The 17,658-nt window shown below is 40.6% G+C and overlaps 1 protein-coding gene across 3 annotated transcripts in view; it reads right to left on the bottom strand.

The window, feature by feature from the left end:
- Positions 1-8,164: 8,164 nt before the first annotated feature.
- Nachra7 (nicotinic acetylcholine receptor alpha7 subunit) overlaps positions 8,165-17,658 on the bottom strand; it is a 288,785-nt gene continuing 279,291 nt past the window's right edge. For all 3 annotated transcript variants that reach the window (XM_076436787.1, XM_076436785.1, XM_076436786.1), the window contains one exon: positions 8,165-17,545. In XM_076436787.1, coding sequence (XP_076292902.1) covers positions 17,378-17,545 — 168 coding nt within the window. In that variant the 3' untranslated portion in view covers positions 8,165-17,377. The remainder of the gene's footprint in view (positions 17,546-17,658) is intronic.

The following is a 17,658-nucleotide window of genomic DNA, read 5'->3' on the forward strand; positions in this document are numbered from 1 at the left end:
ATGACGTTCAGCTTTCTAGTTTCCATTGGAAAATCTCTTCGTTCGACTAAACAATTAAATGCAATAATTGATCTGGTCATTAAATATAGTAATCAAATGTTTGTAACAACAGAAAGATTAATAGGTCTGCAAGACATCTTCAAGAACATGTTTTAAGAAAGTCAAGTTGTGAATGAGTTTAAGCAACATCGCATTTTTATATAATAGTTAAACTATGTTTACAAGAAATTTTTGTTCTTGGTCATTCGAATCAGAGTTGAAATTAATGCAACATTCTTTAAACGTTTTTGCCATAATACATAAAATCCGCTGCCTAATAATCACCCCATCAAAAAAGAAATAATACAAACAAGTTTAAAAACGTCTGTCACATTGAAATACTTCCTTAAAACAATTTTCTCATTTTTAAAACAAACAAATGTTGAGAAATGCACCAGAATTGTTTAAGAAAACAACACAATCCCGTCCTGTCCAACACAATCCCGCTGTAGAACTGAGAAGAGCCAACTCCGCGCCACTCAAGGGCCAGCTATCCCTTCGTCCACTAATTAAGCGTCTGCTCGGTGTCTCGGGCTCGATAAATTACGTGTCTAAGATCGCTAAAAATTTGGCACTTGAACGTTGCGTGTCCGCTAATCGTTTATTCTAATCCAGAATTCGCATTGCCTTGAAAATCCACGGCAGTGTCTCGCAATACTTCGTTTCGTTTCCAAATATTCCACCATTTTCCCCGTCTTGTTAGCGCGACTGTCGCTACGATGAAGGATTAATCAATTTCACGGATAATCGACGCGATGTATCCCGGAAACGCGAGTCGACTCTGTCTACGTGTCCATGCGGAATTTCGGCGAGTTTTACTCTTGAGATTAGGTTTGATCGAACATTCTCACGTTCACGGATGACGGGTCTCAATTACGTATCCACGTGAGAATTCAAAAGAAACCCTCCTGTGTACGTCGAACATGTGACAGTTATTCGACACATTGAAGAGCAGGTCTAAAGTCTGCAGTAAACGGAAAAGCTCATTCCCGAATAGGAAATCGAGTGATAAATTCTCTAGCTGACCCACCGAAATGCTGCTCTAAAATTAATGTTCGTCAGAACTACCTAACGAAACTCTCAAGTGAACACGTAGCTCGGAAATTTGCTCTCCGACCAGTGTTCATTAAAAGTTCCCCATAAACCCTCAACATAACACGTAGCATAAGCTATCAGGTCGCTAGAGACTTTTCCTAAAAGTCTCAAATAAACAGGCTGGTGAGCTGATAGAAACTTGAAGCACTGATTCGTTGGATATTATTATGTTTCATGAATTCCTTAAACGTTTCCCTAAGAACTCTCAAGCGAACACGTGGTACAAAAGATCTGATTAATAGCTCTCAGGATTGTGTTCACTAGGGACATCCATTGCGATCCTGAAATGGACATTTATCCCAAACCATCGAGACATCATTGCGGCCCATAAATGGACACTTATTCCAAGCACAAGATATCGAACCTTCTGTTCTTTATTAAAAATCTGTCGAACACGTTCCAAGACAATTAAAAATGATTTATTCTGTCAGAATTTCTCGAGTGAACGCTTGACTGACGATGTCGAGTAATTTTTCCGATTTACGCCTTCGGCAAAATTCCGTGATGGACACGTAGAGCATGACACCCCCGAGGCTAATCGACCGCGTCGCCCGTGTTTCGTGGGAACAAGAATCGGAGAGAAAGAGAGAGAAACGAATGACGATTCTCGTAGTCGTAACTGGAACGACGTAGATATTCAAGCGTGAAAATGTCCGCGAATAGTCGGCACGGATTATTGTTACGCTGACAATGAGTATAACGCCTCTTGACCGCGAGTGGCGAGTCCTCTTCGTCCTCCATCCTTTTCTTCTCATATTTTCTTTATTGTTTCTCTACACGCTACGTGTCGTCGGTATTATGTCTTCGCATACGTATCTATATATAATATATGTACGTATATGCGTAATAATATGTATATTATAGTAATGGGTATACGCGTGGCACGGCCGAAACGACAAAGTGTAACACTCGGCAAACGCGTCTCTTCGAAAAATGATATCCCGAATTTCACTGGGCACAGTATGACATCGTTTGAACATCCGAATAAAAAATTACAGCAGAAATAAAGAATGATAATAAGCACGATATGAGAACAGTGGAAAAAGTTACCGACACACCAGGTGAAATCCGTAGAACCGAGTAACTTCAAGACAAAATAATTTGAATCATATTTAATATTACACATAAAGTAATATTTGTACATTAATATAAAATTCTATATTTACAAAAGGCAATTCCTGGAGAAATCAAACGTACTCTCATGCGTCAACGAAATAGTTGAAGGATAGTTTCCGATCATTATATAGAACACACTGAAAGTCGAGATAATCAATTTAAGTTTCGGAAGACACGTTCCACTTCAATGTTTGGATCCCTCTCCATCCGTCTCGTTGCAAAACGTGCTCGACCACGTGGTAAACGATTTCCCTAATTCGTCGAAATCGTTTCGTTTCCATTCAGTACCGTCGTTGTCCTTCTGTCGCAGAACAATTTCGGCTGGCCCGCGTATACTTCTGCGTATAAAGTACGATCTAATAAAATCGGACAAGGATCGATCTTTCGAGTATCTTCGTGTCAACGCGGCTTAAATCCTCGATGTATCGAGTAACGGTGAACAATTGTTATCCGGGAGCGTGACCTCTTCCTCTCGCCTTTCGAGATCTCGAACGCTCAACGCTCCCTTCGATCTCTTCGAGCGACTGTGTTTATTTTATTTTTTTTTGTCTAAAGTGATTCTGCGAAGTTTTTTCGTGTATATGTCGATCGCCGGTCGGAATCGTGTCTCACAATAATCATCGGCGAGAGAGTCTCTCGTGGTTCGCTGGCGTGATTCACCTAAATTTATCGTCGTCTCTTAACCCGTAAGCATGCGACTTGTAACTCAACGATTTTTTGATTTTCCATCGATCACAGTGCTGTCACAGTTTCGCATCTAACGCGAGCCTTCGAGGTGTTCGGTCAGTCTTTCATCGGAGCTTTTAATTAATCTTGCGGGCTGCGATTAGGTAGCTATGGCAATTAGTTTCTAGTCGAATCGGTTAATTAACGAGCCACACCTGGGTCCATCCTGATCCGTAAGCAGTGTCGCCAGAATCGACCGGAAACGGTCTTCTCCCCTTCCACTATCCCATTCCATCACCATGAGCGTACTCCAACGTCCCCCACTGAGACCGTAGACCAGAGCTCGGAATTATTTACTCGCGACGGCTGATTTCCGAGGTCTACGCCCACTTGACCCGGCCGCGCGTCTCGCTGCCCGTGGCGGCCATAGTTCTCCTAGGCGCATCGAATAGGGTCTATGATACGCGCCTGAACCAGGGGTGTGCGAGATCCCGGTCGGGACGGGAATTTTTCTCGGGGTCGGGACGGAATCCCGAAATTGTTCGGGATTCCCGACATTTTGAAGTTTCTCCATTATACAAGAATCCGAAAGCCATTGTGTTCTCGAATATTACATATCTTATTAGTCGGGAATGTTTATGTTAGTAATATTGTAGAAAGTTCTACTTCCCGTATTCTATATCCCGAACATTTTTGGGATTCCGTATATTCTCGGGAATCCCGAATCTTCGCGGGATCCCGCACATACTCGGGAATCCCGGATATTTTACGGGAATCCCGAACATTTTTGGGAATCTCGCACACCCCTGGCCTGAACTCATAACTAGGACCGCCACGGAGACTTAAGCGCATACACTTTGTCCCACGAGAGTCCGGACTCGCGTGAAGACCAGTTTTCGTTCGTCGCTGCGCTCTTCGCCCTAATTGGTTGAAGAAAGTGAGGAGTGGGTAGTGGAGTGAGAGATGATAGGCTCGCTGCGCCCCCACCATCTTCCGAGCTGCGCGAAACGAGTCCGTACTCTCGTAGAACAAAGTGTAGAAGGGAGAGAAAAGGGCTCGAGAAGTCCTAGACGTGCGGTTTCTTCAGTAGGTATCGAGGACACCGAACACCTGTGCCCCACGAGTCCCACACTACCCCCTTCCGGGGTGTACGTAAAAGTATTTTTCCGCGCGTCTTTAAAACACAAAAAAAGGGCCGCCAAAGGGAGCGAGACGTGCGGCTGGGTGGAGGAGGCGTAGCCTCGAAAATCGGGCCGTCGACAGTAAATAATTCCGAGTTAATCTGTTTATCAGAGAGGGGGTAAACTGTATTCCCCTCGATTTCCCCGATCTGGCGACACTGTCCCTAAGCCAGGCCTGGGCAACGCGTGCCGCAGAGACTCCTATCCCTACTCTTCCCCACCAAACTCCCCTGGAGTGTAGGAAGGGGTTGGGGAGAGACAAAGCGCGGTAGGGGCAATATGAAATAGTTGATAGTGGGGGAACCGGTATATTGGTAGTGGGAGTCGTGAAGCGACAGCGGGGAAGTTGTCCGGGCCTGCCCTAAGCCACAGTTTTTCTGAACGATTATATTAGACTGCGGATTTTTATGCAAAATAGAAATTTTCCGCACCCATTGCGAGAGATGTGAATTATAACTGTATATTTCCGTTTCCACAATTGTTAAAAAGATAAAAATGTATAAGTAGAAGTTGATTCAAGTTTCAACAATGATGAAATTAAACTCAGTCATTTTGACCTCTTGGTATTTCTAGTGTCAAATGTAGTTGAGAAAAGCTGCGTCAAAATGGACCCGAGCTTCGTCTTCTTTCGGGATTTATTATACAGGGTGTTCCGCAATGGATGGTGTAGAGGTTGTAAATATCGAATAATATTCTTCTATATAAGAGAACATTTTTGACTGACTTAATATCAACGTGATTGAAGAAGGCCGGAAAATTTGACTCTGTGTTCTGCAATTAATATAGTCGATTTTTATTTTGTATGAAGAGCTGCAGCCTATTATTTTATTTTTGCAAGAAGCACTGATGTTTGCAAATTACAAAAGCACATTATTTAAACAGGATCTTTGATAAAATTTGATCAAAACGGATGTACTCTGTAGAATTTACCACCAATTTAGTTATGGAACACCGTGTACAAAGAAATCCCGAAGCCACGCGAGAGCAATGAAATTTCCAAGCGAAGTTTTACGAAAACGGTATACAGCGAGGTTAATATCGCGTGAATCTCGATAAGATCCTGAACACCATTCGTTGATCGCGCTACCATCGTCTACGTGCTCGTGTAAAGAGGCGAAATCGTGTGAGAACGCTACCAGTAAAAAAAGGAAAAAGCGAGAAACGCGTATATTCAACATTCCCAAGTGTTCGGTGGCTACGCTGGAGGCTAACGCTGCGGAAGACTTCGACGTGCTATATAAGTTTATTATAGATCCTTACACGATAAATTACATCCGACTAGAGTCATTTATCCTGGCTAAATGATCGCGGCGTTTCACCGCCGTTTACAGTACGATTTACACGATCGATTCTTTAATATCATTTTTTTCCCCACTCCTCTTATTTTTTTTTGTTCGTGTTTTCGTTTTAAGTCCCCTAGAAACGGTTATTCGATATTCTCGCCTGCTGTAAGTAGAGGTAGTAGTATCGTACATCGAGAGAAGAAGAAGCAGCCCCGCCATCTCGACGGCGACCTTTTCTTGGAGTTCCGAGGAGATTGTCTTTGACGTTTTACGCGACGCGGTGTCTCGGTGAGCAATCTTAGTTATTTGTACCAGTTATCATTTATTTTTTTTTTTTTCGTTTAGCTTAGTAAATTGTTAAAACACTTGGATTACGCGCGAGTCGAAAGGCTAGGAAGGAGACCCGGGGTGGAAGCTTTTACATGGAGGCGTGCGAGCATTTTCGAAAACTTCGGGATTCTCAAAAAATGTCGGGATTCTCGAATATGTCAGTTCTCGAAAATTGCGGGATTGTCAGAAATTTCTGGATTCTCAAAACATTCGGGATTCTCAAAAATGTTGCTATCCCTGTCTCATTGGATAGGGAATATTCTCGAATAACCGCGAATATTTTCGGAAATCTCGAATTTCTCGAGAACCCGTCGCATAAAAAATTCTTCTCCCCGCACACCACCATTTTTCGTGGAGCCGTTTCCATCTTTTCTCGTTTCCCGCAGGGACATCCTCACGAAACGATCGAAAGTGGCTGGCTCGTCGAGAATCGTAGGTACACTCGACTTGCCAATGTTTCGAGTACTGATGAGGAATCGAACCGCTGTTTGAGAAGAGTATTTATTCAAACGGTGGAGTTGAAGCCACTCTTAAGTAGACGACGATCGAAGATCGAACGTGAAGACGGAAGTATATGTAAAATAGTGAAAATTCTGCGGCTCGAGTGTATAAGCAGGGAACGAGGCAAATTGGAAAACTGAATAACGGGTCGCGGTCATTCGTTCTCTTTCTCATCGAAATGCAAATTGTCATTCCTTGTATTATGGATTCTTGCGGGAAGGTAACGTTGGTAACTTGAAATTCTGATGTAATTAAAAACCTGTGCCTTTTTCGTTTCAATGGAACGTTGTGTAAAAATGTTAATATTATTCGGGGGTCTGTGGGTTATCACGAAAGCGACTTTGAAGACAATGCATTACTTTTACACTGTTCGAATCACTGTTCTGTTTCTGAAATGGAACGATGTTAGAAGGATTTCTGGTTTTTGATTCGTGTAGTAATAAATATTTTATAAATTGTAGTGAATTAATCTCAGCAAACTCGATTTCATTTGTGTGGATATTATTGAAATATATTTACAAGAAAGGTCTTTGCTCTTTTAATAAAAAAAGCTAATAAACTACCTCTTTATAAACCAACACGTCTATTTTTAGATAATGAAAGTATGTCGCACTGTAGAATAGAAAATATTAACAAGGTCTACAGAGAGCTAGAAAATATTAATAGTAAAAGACGTAAAAGTATTGAAAGGAATAATGAAACAATTTTACAAAATCCATTCCTGCAATGCAAAAGTGAATGTGTAGTTAGCCAGATTAAAAAACATATTAAGATTCACATATCGAAATGAAGTAAATTTAAAATCAATTTTTATGAAACGATTAATTACTTGAATCTGCCACTATAAAAGTGAATTTGTAATTACCCAATTTTGCTAATGAGGACATATTCTTTTAAGTAATGTTATTCCAAAGGATTCGAAAAAGTCTTGATCGAATGAAAATTATGTTTGTACCGCTACTTTGCAATTAATCGTGTTTCTTATAGCATAAGAATTTTAATTGCTTGCTGCTCTGTATGTTTGAGCAAGAAAATGATTAGTTTCGCGTTCGCTGCGCGCGATAATGAAATAACCGACCCGTTAGCCCCTTTCTATGCTGAAGATCGCGACATGTTTGCGATTGATTAAACATTCTTGATCGTGTTTCATTATTCTGCAGATTTTTCGCTTTTCTTTCACTCGAAAACAACGTCGTCCGCGTTCGATTATACAAGACACTCGAAAGATCGTAGGCCAAATCGATGTCCAGATATATTTTCATCACGTCACCCTGTACATATGCGCTGCTACAGTCCTATTAGCGTATCAATCTTTAATGCGATTTATTTTTCTCTTTAATACTCTCGTTAAATCTGTAATATTGATCATTTGTCTTTTATTTTTCTTCGCTTCACTATTCACGACCATCCGGGGAAAACGAATTGTTCTTTCGAATTCGCTCCCGACCGAACGATTCAACGTCGTAGAAAGAAAAGAAAACGTTTCAACATTTCTCGTACTGGCGCAGAATCAATAAGTTAATACGTTACCATTAGTATTATTTATTTTATTATATTTATTATTGTTATTTTGTTACCATTATTAATTATTATTAGTGCTAATGTTTATTGTTAATATTATCATTGTTTTTTCACATCCTCCATCGTGGTATAATTATATTTAATTCTCATCTTCTGTTTCTTTATTTATTATAAGATTAATAGTTTTTATAATGACAACTCTGCGTGTGACAAGCTGAGATTAATATATTCATATGTATATATATATATTTATATATAAATATATAAATACATATATATATATAGATATATAGATATATATTAAATATATATAATATTCACACTATACGCTATATATTAAATATATATGTATATATGCATATATATTCCTGTTTATTAAAGGCGCACATTGCGTTAATCCTCTCTGCGTTTACTTTTTCCCTCGGTATCCTGTTGGTTTTTTTTTTCACCCCTCTTTTCCGATTTCCATTCCTGCTTCCCCTTATCGTTTGCTTGTTTGATTCGTTTCTATAGAAATCTGATCGGTTTCTGATGGAAGGCTGCCACTTTCTCCCACTCCAAGATGCCACTTCGTTAAACGTCGTGTTTTCTCTGTAACAATACCTCGGCTGCTCGGTCATCCACTTCAGCCGAGTGTTGGCAATGTTGACAAAATTGAACACCACACTCCGACAACCTTTACACAAATGGCGAAACGATTTTTACCAACACGCAGAGATTTTACATCAATTTCAGATTGTTAAAAGTTGCTCGTACAAAATAAAGAATTGCTCTTCTCAACCTTGCTAAAATTTTTCGTGGGAACAATAGAGGATAATTCAATTTTTACAGAAATATTGAAAAAATCAAACATTGCCAATATATGCTTATTTTCTTCTTTGAAACAGAATGCCCCTCCCCTGTTTCAATAAAAATATAGAAGAATATTTCCTTTTTCCAAGAAAAATTGTCAGACATCGTAGAATGTTCCCCCCGAGAAAACAGGATCGATTAACCAGTGACATCGTCGGATATCACGTCTGTGACGTAGTCCTCGCTCGTGTGTACGTTTTCCGGCTCAAATGTTCATCGAAAGTGGTCTCGTGTTTCTGTTGTTCTCCCCTCGTGAAAGTTCAAGAAGGTGGAAACATTTCGGCAGCACGTGCAATTAAATCCAGCCCGCGTATCGATACTCGAACGTGGACACGATTAAGAACCAGATCTCGTCGCGTTCCGTTTCCAAAAAGGTTGTTCGACTCGTTTCTTCCGTTTCGGTCGCAGCAAGTTCACCCACGATTTCTCTAACACATGATCAGCACCGATGTGATTCCGTAAATAGTATTCGTCACCGATGAGAGCGGCACATCTGACACACGTTGCAGTTTATGATCCGCGACAAGTGATTAAAAATCAACGGAAAGAATCTCCCTTTAGCCGGTGTCTACTTTATATCCATCCTAGCAACGACGATAATTAGTTTAACGAACGACTCGACAAAGTTCTCTAACGTTTTTATTTTATTTTTTTTCTCTCTCTCTCGTCTAATTAATCCCTAAGACCCTGAATATCTCGTGAACAGCTTAAATGCTTGAACGTTTTGAGCGTGATAGTTGAAAAGTCCACTCGAACATTAATTACTCTCACTAAGCGTCCGGCTTACGATCCCCAGACCCGTAAACGCCGATTTCCGCTGGATAAAAAAAATAAACGAGCATCCGTGAGCAATGAATTTTTCGTTCCTCCAACCCGTTTTCACCATTATCTTTCCTCCAACCTGTGCCCCCCGTCCCCCGTATCCCAAATCCGAATCCGTTTTGTTAATCGTTCAGTGAGCAACTCGAGTTTCGAATTCTTTCAATTTGACTTCGATATGTGGCAACAAGTAATCGCTTCGCTTTATTATTTTTTTTTTTTTTTTTGTTAACGAGTATAATAAGTTTTAAGTATAATAAACGCGTATTGTATTTGTTTAATCGTCTCTCTAATTATCGGAACTTCACCTCGTAAAATCGCGGGCGCGCTCTTTACGTAATTATCTCTAATCCACCGCTGGTTTCGCGCGCTTTCCATACCTTTTTTTTTCTCCGGCCCGTGTTTTTTTTTTGTATTATTTTCGTGTTAACAATGCTAAGGTCTCCGCGCGACGGTTTCGCTGCGCTGCACTTCCGGCCGCCTTTCCAGTTAAGATTAAACTAATCGAGTAACAAGGTTAAGTTTATCGATAGGCTCGATGTGAAATTTCCATTGTTTCGACAAACAACGTAACGCGCGCACCGTTGCCATCGTTATAACGTGTTTGGATACGATTAAAATGGAAGTGTCGTCGACCGGTCGGATCGCGCGACCGCGACGTGACCGCGACCAGCCAATCCCGGGATCGATTTGATTAATTCATTACGCAATTTTATCGATTTAGGGGAAAATTAAACAACCCTCCGAGTGAACGCCGGCAACGCCGCCCTAGGCGATCCGCCGCGCATGAGTTCAACGCGATTTCCATCAATTGAATTGGAATCAGCTATCCTTCGCGAGCAATTCTGTTTCGATCTTTTATTCTTCATTGAATCCGCCTCCGGTTGTAATATATGAAATGTCCGTCTCTTTCGGAAATACGTCTAGCACCGTTCATCAATGCTCTTTCATTATCGATCATGCAAACTGAAACCTTTCCATTCCAGCTTTCGTAAAATTGGCTCGCGTCTCTTCTGTCTCACTGAATCTGCTTCGATTGGGAGTTCAAATCGTCATACTTTGGAGGACAATTGATTTTAAACGGCGAATAAATTGAATTATTTAAAAAGAAAACAGCGATGACTAGACAAAAGACAAGAAAGACTAAGGAAGAATATTTTTGTAATTATTGATTCTTCCTCATTTTTAATACATTTCCCATCAAAATATTGTATTTGCACTTCCAGTAGACTTAGTGAATTTTTTTAAAGTGAAAGCAGCGAAGACCAGACAGAAAACAAGAAACAAACGAACGTGGACTGATGTCCAAACGTTTCTGTAAATTATACTGTAAGATATTTGAAGTGAACAGACATTTTATATACACAACTGCATGCTTTGTTTGTTTATGGACAGTGTAGGAACACTTTAGTGAGCAAATATTTATTTAAAGTGTTTGTTGGCTTAAAGGCAGTTCACAAGTTCCGAAAACGATTCTTGCATACTTATTCTTGTATGCGATACATTCTGGTATATTTTTCTATTTGTGTTTATGTTAATCTCGTTGATCGTTTGACAACTTACAGACTTGAGATTAGAAGTGTCAATAATTTACTCCGTATCGTTAATTAACAAGTTGAAAGATAGTTTGAACTCTGCAGCCACTGACTAAAATTGTTCAAGTTTGGAACAAGCTTAAAAATAAAATTGTGAATTAAAAGTATCCTCATGCTTGAATATAAAATTGTGATTAAAAGTATTTTTTAGCTTCAAGATAAAATTGCGAACTAAACATGAAGCTTGAGAATAAAGTTGCGAATTAAAAATATGCTCAAGCTTCAAGATAAAATTGCAAATTAAAAGTATCATTTATCTCTTAACTATATTTACAAAATCTTACACGATACAAAGGTGTAAAAATTTAATTGAACGAGTGAGTAGTGGGACGACTTCGTGAACTGTCACCTTTCTTGAAAAGCGACTTTAATGAAGAGAATAATAGAACGCAAGTCTCGCTAATGATAAAATTGTTTATTCGGCGAGACATCGAAGAAAGTTTTATCCGAAAAATTCAGAAATCTTGAAAGCTTTAGTGATGTTTCACCGTCTGAATATTTGGATTCAACAATAATTTTGCGTAATAATTAATCAAAGAGACTCCGGATGGCCGAAACCGGTCGTTATCCAACAACATATCGTCGCCATGCGACTCGTTCCACCAACTTGAACTACAGCAAACGCGGTCGCGGAAAAGAAACGAAGAAATGACCGCGGAGGGATGTTCGTTTCGCAACAAACCACCGCAAATATCGATCAACAATCCCGGGACTCTGCCCGGGAACGGTAACACACGTCGAAACGCTCTGTTGCGAAACGGAATCGTCGAACAAATGACGTTTAGAAAGGCGTAGGTTTCGTTCGTATTTTTCGTCTTTTTGAATATCCCGTTTTTCGTCAGATTGATAACCATCGCGTATCGAACTTTCCCGCCATTTTGTCGTATTCGCGTTTTCTTTTTCTCGCGGCTCTTTTTTCTCCGCATCGCTAATAACACTTGCTTGAGATAAACCGTGTATGCATTTTTTTGTGACTTTTCTCCATTTTTGTCTTCTCTTCTAATACGTTATACAGTATTCTACCGAAACCTTCTGACGCGAACCATTACGTAGGAGCGTTTTAAGTTCAATTCAATAGTGTAATTAGTTTAGCTGATTTACCGTTTTTTTTTTTGGTTTAAAGATCGAGAATGGTTTATGCCACCAATCGAGCGTTTATTGATTACCGCTTATAAGTTTATATCGTCTACGTTTTTTTTTTCTGTAATCGTTCCTATAACATCATTAACAACGTTTTTTCCCTTTAATTATTACTTTTTAACCATTATAATAGTATTTAAAAGATAACATGATTGGTTGTCGCGTCAATGCCAATGGCCAGAACGTGCTATATTAATTATTAGATTTTTTTTTTTAATAATGCTTTTGCTTAATATATCTTCAACAATACCCGCCTGTGAGACTATCCGTAAACGATATTTTTCTTTTTAATCTTTTGTTTCTTCAATAGCGATGACAAGTTTCTCATTTTTGTTTCTTTTGCTTCGAAATTTTGCTTCACATACATAGTCGACGAGACTGCTTTCACCATTTGGGCCTTTGTTTCTGTTCTTCTTTTTTATTCTCTATCAAAGGAAGAAATTATGTTTGCCTTGAGCACACAGACAGTGTATTACGACTGCCCTTTCTTTTTTGCTTCGTTCTGAATGCGTAATATTCGAAGATTTTGATTATAGCGACTAGTCGAAATAGTAAAAATTGAGAAGTGTGCGTAACTAGTTGGAGTTAAACGATTAGTCTCTAATTTTGTTGAGCGTGGAGAGTGGTGTACGTATGTCGGAACAACACTGTATGAGAAATCGTAATGGAAATTCAACATTCATCATTTTGCAAGAATAATCAATAAGGAATTTATAATTTCAATCATTCGTTTTCCGTGTCGCAATATTCAAAAAGTAATATTGTTTACTTAAAAATTTGTCATCGAGCATTTAATTAGATATCGTTCTTAAATTTTGGAAATTGATACAGCAAAATTTTTAAACGTTCCTAATTTTACAAGTTTGCTTCTGGTAACATTCTTCTTCTACAATCTTTAATATTTAATATTGCGAACAAAATACTGTGAGTTTCAGATTGTTCTCTACGAGTTATGACTTAAATACAAATTTTGAACATGTTCATTGATGAAGATCGTGTCAGAAATTCCATACAGGGTTGTTCCAACACAAAACTCAACCAAAAATCAGTCGAAGTCGGATAAGATACGCAAGTATTGAAATTAACGAAGTACAGCTTTGAATCTAACATTAAAACACGACACATTCACAACCCGCAAAGGTGATCCCATTTCCGGTCAAGTTCTCTATGATAGATCATTCAAATGTTCCGTCAATCACCTGTCGAGCCACGGCTCTTAATATTAAATGGAATATCGTATTAAATACTGAGCACTCGTGTATTGACTAAAATGTTACTGCTTCTGAGCACGTAGCCGACAGAGATTTTACAATCGCGAAATTTCAATGATACATATTTGAAAATTCAATGGCACAGACAATAGCGACTTTGTGAAACGCTATTCGTCACAAGAGAATTCTTTAAGATCCTGACTCGGAGGTGTCTTGAGCCCTAACAATTGGATTCGGCTACCTTCAACGAGGATAGGCGACACCATTGAAGTGTGCACAACTGAAATCCATGAATCACTGTTCTGTAGGTAATAGATGACGTGTCAATCGTGAAAAACAAGTATGGTGGTTCATACCCACCACGAATATTGATTTCCAAAGCCAGTTGGTAGGGCTCCAAGACCGTCGCATTATTTGTTCCACCGAGATTAAGTGATAAATCAATTTCACCAAAGATTGAACACACGTGCGTTGGACAGGGACTCTAATTCATAATTCCAATTAGTTTTAATATTTAAATATCTAGCTAATATTTAATATCTAGCTTATTAATTTTCGATAAACAATCGAGTCATCCAAGAATTTGATTAAAAGATATAGATAAATGTAAAACATGTACTCAAACTTTCTCAAACCTCGTTCTCCGGCTCGTTCCTCTTGAAACCGTCCAAACTGTCCGGGGCAAGGTCCTATCCAGAGCTTTATAAGACGTTTGAGGACAAGCTAGCGTCTTCGTACAAGAATAAACCGTTCAAGTTCCAGTGAACGTCTTCAAATCTCTGATAAAGCCTGACGGCTGTACTGCCGCAGCCTCGAAATCGTTTCAGACAACAAATTACAGTTCGACTAGCTTTCGAGGCGGCTGTATCGAAGGTAAAACGTGTCGATGTGAAATGATCGAAAAGGGATTCCCTTTGCGCCGCTAAACAACAAAATCGAGCCGCTGTGCGTCCGTTGACGGATAACGTCCGACGTTGGGCACTTTCGCAGACAGATAGCTAATGGTTCGGCCATATAAAGCGATTGGCGTGCGGTCGAAGAGCAAGAGATTACTCGAGAACCAGGCTTCGATGATCGCTCGAAATCGCGGGACATCGTCGGAGCCGATTCCTTCAGGAACTCGCCCGTCAAAAGTGAAACAGTTTCGCTCCCGAAACGAGTCCTATTCTTTTTTCTTTCGCGAAACTCGTTCCTGCTTTTGGGGATCACGCGTGATCAGGTTTGCGCGGCTCGAAGGCGACACGACTTAAAAAAGTAAATATACATTAACAGCCTCGGGTTCCTTCGAATCCTGTCGCAAGCCTGGGATCCCATTAAAAACGTAGGAGGAGGACCCGTTCCGTTCACTGCAAAATTTGTTGACGGATCGCGGGTATTTCGAGGATCCGGAAGCCTTTAAGAAACGTTAGATCGTAGAAGTTTTTTGCGAGCAACTGTGTAGTCGCGTATATATTCGTGTCTGTATGTGTCTCGTGTTTGCGCGCGTGTGTGTACGTGTATGTGTGTCTCAGAGTGTGGCTTGGTGAGAGAGAGTGTGTACCTTGTGTGCGTTTTCGTACAAGCGTGTACAGAGGGACAACAACGAACGATGTCCGCCGATAGAAGGGAAAGAAACCCGTTTAAGAAAACTAAAGAGAGATGCTGCGCTAAAATCAATCGTCACCGTGATTATCCCCATTCCTCCAGAGAGACGCGGATTCGTGCGTCGCACACCCCCGCAACATCTTTCCACCCTCGCCCCCTCCCCCCCCCCAATCCACCATTCTCCAATCCCAAGGATATCCTCTTACGAGCTAACAGAGAACAGTATTTTAAACGCCGCGCTGACGCAACGCCATCTTAAATTGTAGTATAAATCCCCCGTCTTCTCGATTTTTTTTCCTCGTTTTATTTAAGTTGTCGTCGATTTACTTACTAGTGATACGGATAATAAAATTCACTGGCATTGTTTTGAATCATCTTGGCAGTTCATTGTGTGTAGTTACATTTTTACTTTTTTGTTACTTATCATTTCGTTCTCGTCTTTATCATCCCCTCTTTATTTCTCTCTCACCCTCGTAAATATATATAATATATATCTTTTTTTTTTGGTAATTGCATTTTCAGTTTTTCGGAATACTTAATATGTGCGCTTTGCTCTTAATCGTGTTTTGCTTCGTGTTATTCTTCTTCCTCGCTTCTTTCTCTTTTTTTTTGGTATTCTTATTCGTCTGGTTTTCTCATTTAAGCACAATAAAAGGAGCAGTATACCCTTCTTCAGCTTCTCGTTCTTTCGTTTGTATCTCTCTTTCTCTCTCTCTCTCTCTCTCTCTCTCTCTCTCGCTCGCGATATTTCTCTTCTCTCTTTCTCTCTCGCGCGCGCGCTTGCTAGTTCCGATGAGATTCTCTCTACCGTTCCAGGACCGAACGAAAAATCGTTTCACGACCGTGGATCACACCGGGAGAATCGATGTGTCCCTTAACAAATTCAAACGCTTCGACGGTCCTCAGTGCCCTGTATTCTCCTGTCATGTAGTCGTGTACGTGTCACTGTGTATGTGTGAATATGTGTGTGTTGCGATGCACACGCATCCACGCGGGATTATTCGCTTCCCGATCGCGGACTATTGCTGCGGTGAGCTCCAAAAATGAACTGCCCCAATAGTAACTGTTCAAAAACGCAAAAAGTTCGAAATAAAGGAACTGAAACGCGTTCGAATACCAATAAAAACTTGTGGAAATCGCCAATGCAGCATCCAAACATTATTTACAGAGTAGTCCCGGATAAAAATAATTAACCTCTTGCACTACACATCATCGACTCTATTTAATATAGGTATGTTAGTAATTTCCCATAAACTTTCCTACAAACAGAATTATATTTTGTCGTTGCGGATGCATAGCCAAAATGAGAATTTCCTAAGTCAATTGTGGGAAACAGAAACTGAACTGAAACATAGTTTTCACTTATCGTAATGGGAGACATTGTAACAATTCACTTTTATCATGAATGCATCAAATCCGCAGTCTAAATGTTCTTCTTTCTCGAAGAAATTCTGAACAACAAAGATGTTCTAATCATTTCAACAATCTATAGTGCAAGAGGTTAAAGAAGACGTCAACTATATATGATATTCGAACAAGCAACTAAAACCTCCAATTATCCAGAATCCTCAATCATAGATAGCTCAATTATAGTGACAATCAATTATAGAAACAGAAAATAGAGTCCAAGGAGATCAGTTCACCGAGCGTCTCCGCCGCAAGGTCATCCAGCGCAAGAGGAATGATCATTAGCCCGGCGATCGCGATCGTCGGAGCAACTAGCTCATCATCCACTGTAAATATGAATATAGCGGCTACAGAAACATCATCTCTCCGCGATCACGAGCAATGATTGCAATCCGAAGCTCTGAGAAGAATCGAACGGTTTCGAACGCGAGGCAGCTTCGTCATCTCGATCCTCCGGCATTCCGAATCGAGAATATCGACAGGGACGCGCATAGCTCGGCATGGTTGCGTGTACAGGATTGCGTAAGGCTGTAGATGTATGCGTGTGTGTGTGTGTATGCATGTGTATTGCGTGTGTATGCGTGTGTTTGCGCACGTGTGATCGGTGTCCGTTCAGCGCGCCCCCGTAGGCGCATTTCCAACGTGTCTCGCTAAGGCGTCCTCTTGGAATGAACTACATGATGAGATATCTCTTAAATATCGTAAAGGACGAAGAGCGGAATCTTCGTAATTGTATTCTTCCTATCTTGGTGCGGATCTCCTGAAACGAGACGGCGCACGAGCTTGAAGAAGCGGGACCCCGGCCGGGCCCCTGTCGAACATCCAAGCGTAGAAGAAACGTCGTTGTAAACGTCGCCCGTGGACACCAGCCGTGACCGTCGTGCTCGACGAAAATTCCACGTGTTCGTCGATCGCGCGTAATCCGGTCGAGGGTCATCGTCGCGTGTTCCGCCGTGTCGCACCGATACCGATTCGCCGCGTCCCAGCACGATCTTCGTCGACCTCCGACCTTCCGGCGGCTGCCTATCTTTTCTGAATCACGTGACGATGATGTGCGGCGCCGACAATAGGACGGTGATGGTAGCGATGATGGTGAACAGAGTAAAAATGATTAGGCACATTCTGTCGATCACCATTGCCGCGAACTTCCAGTCGTTCTTCACCTTCGTGCTCAGCTCCTCCGACTTCAGCTGATCCGTTATTATCTAAAACAGAAATCGACCCGGTTTTTATCCTGCCATCGAATACGGTTTCGTCCAACGGCAAATAAAAAATCAATGTGTAACATCTACGAGTACACATTTTGTAATATTAAAAT

The sequence above is a fragment of the Lasioglossum baleicum genome, chromosome 13, assembly GCF_051020765.1.
Source record: "Lasioglossum baleicum chromosome 13, iyLasBale1, whole genome shotgun sequence".
In the NCBI taxonomy this organism is placed as follows: domain Eukaryota; kingdom Metazoa; phylum Arthropoda; class Insecta; order Hymenoptera; family Halictidae; genus Lasioglossum; species Lasioglossum baleicum.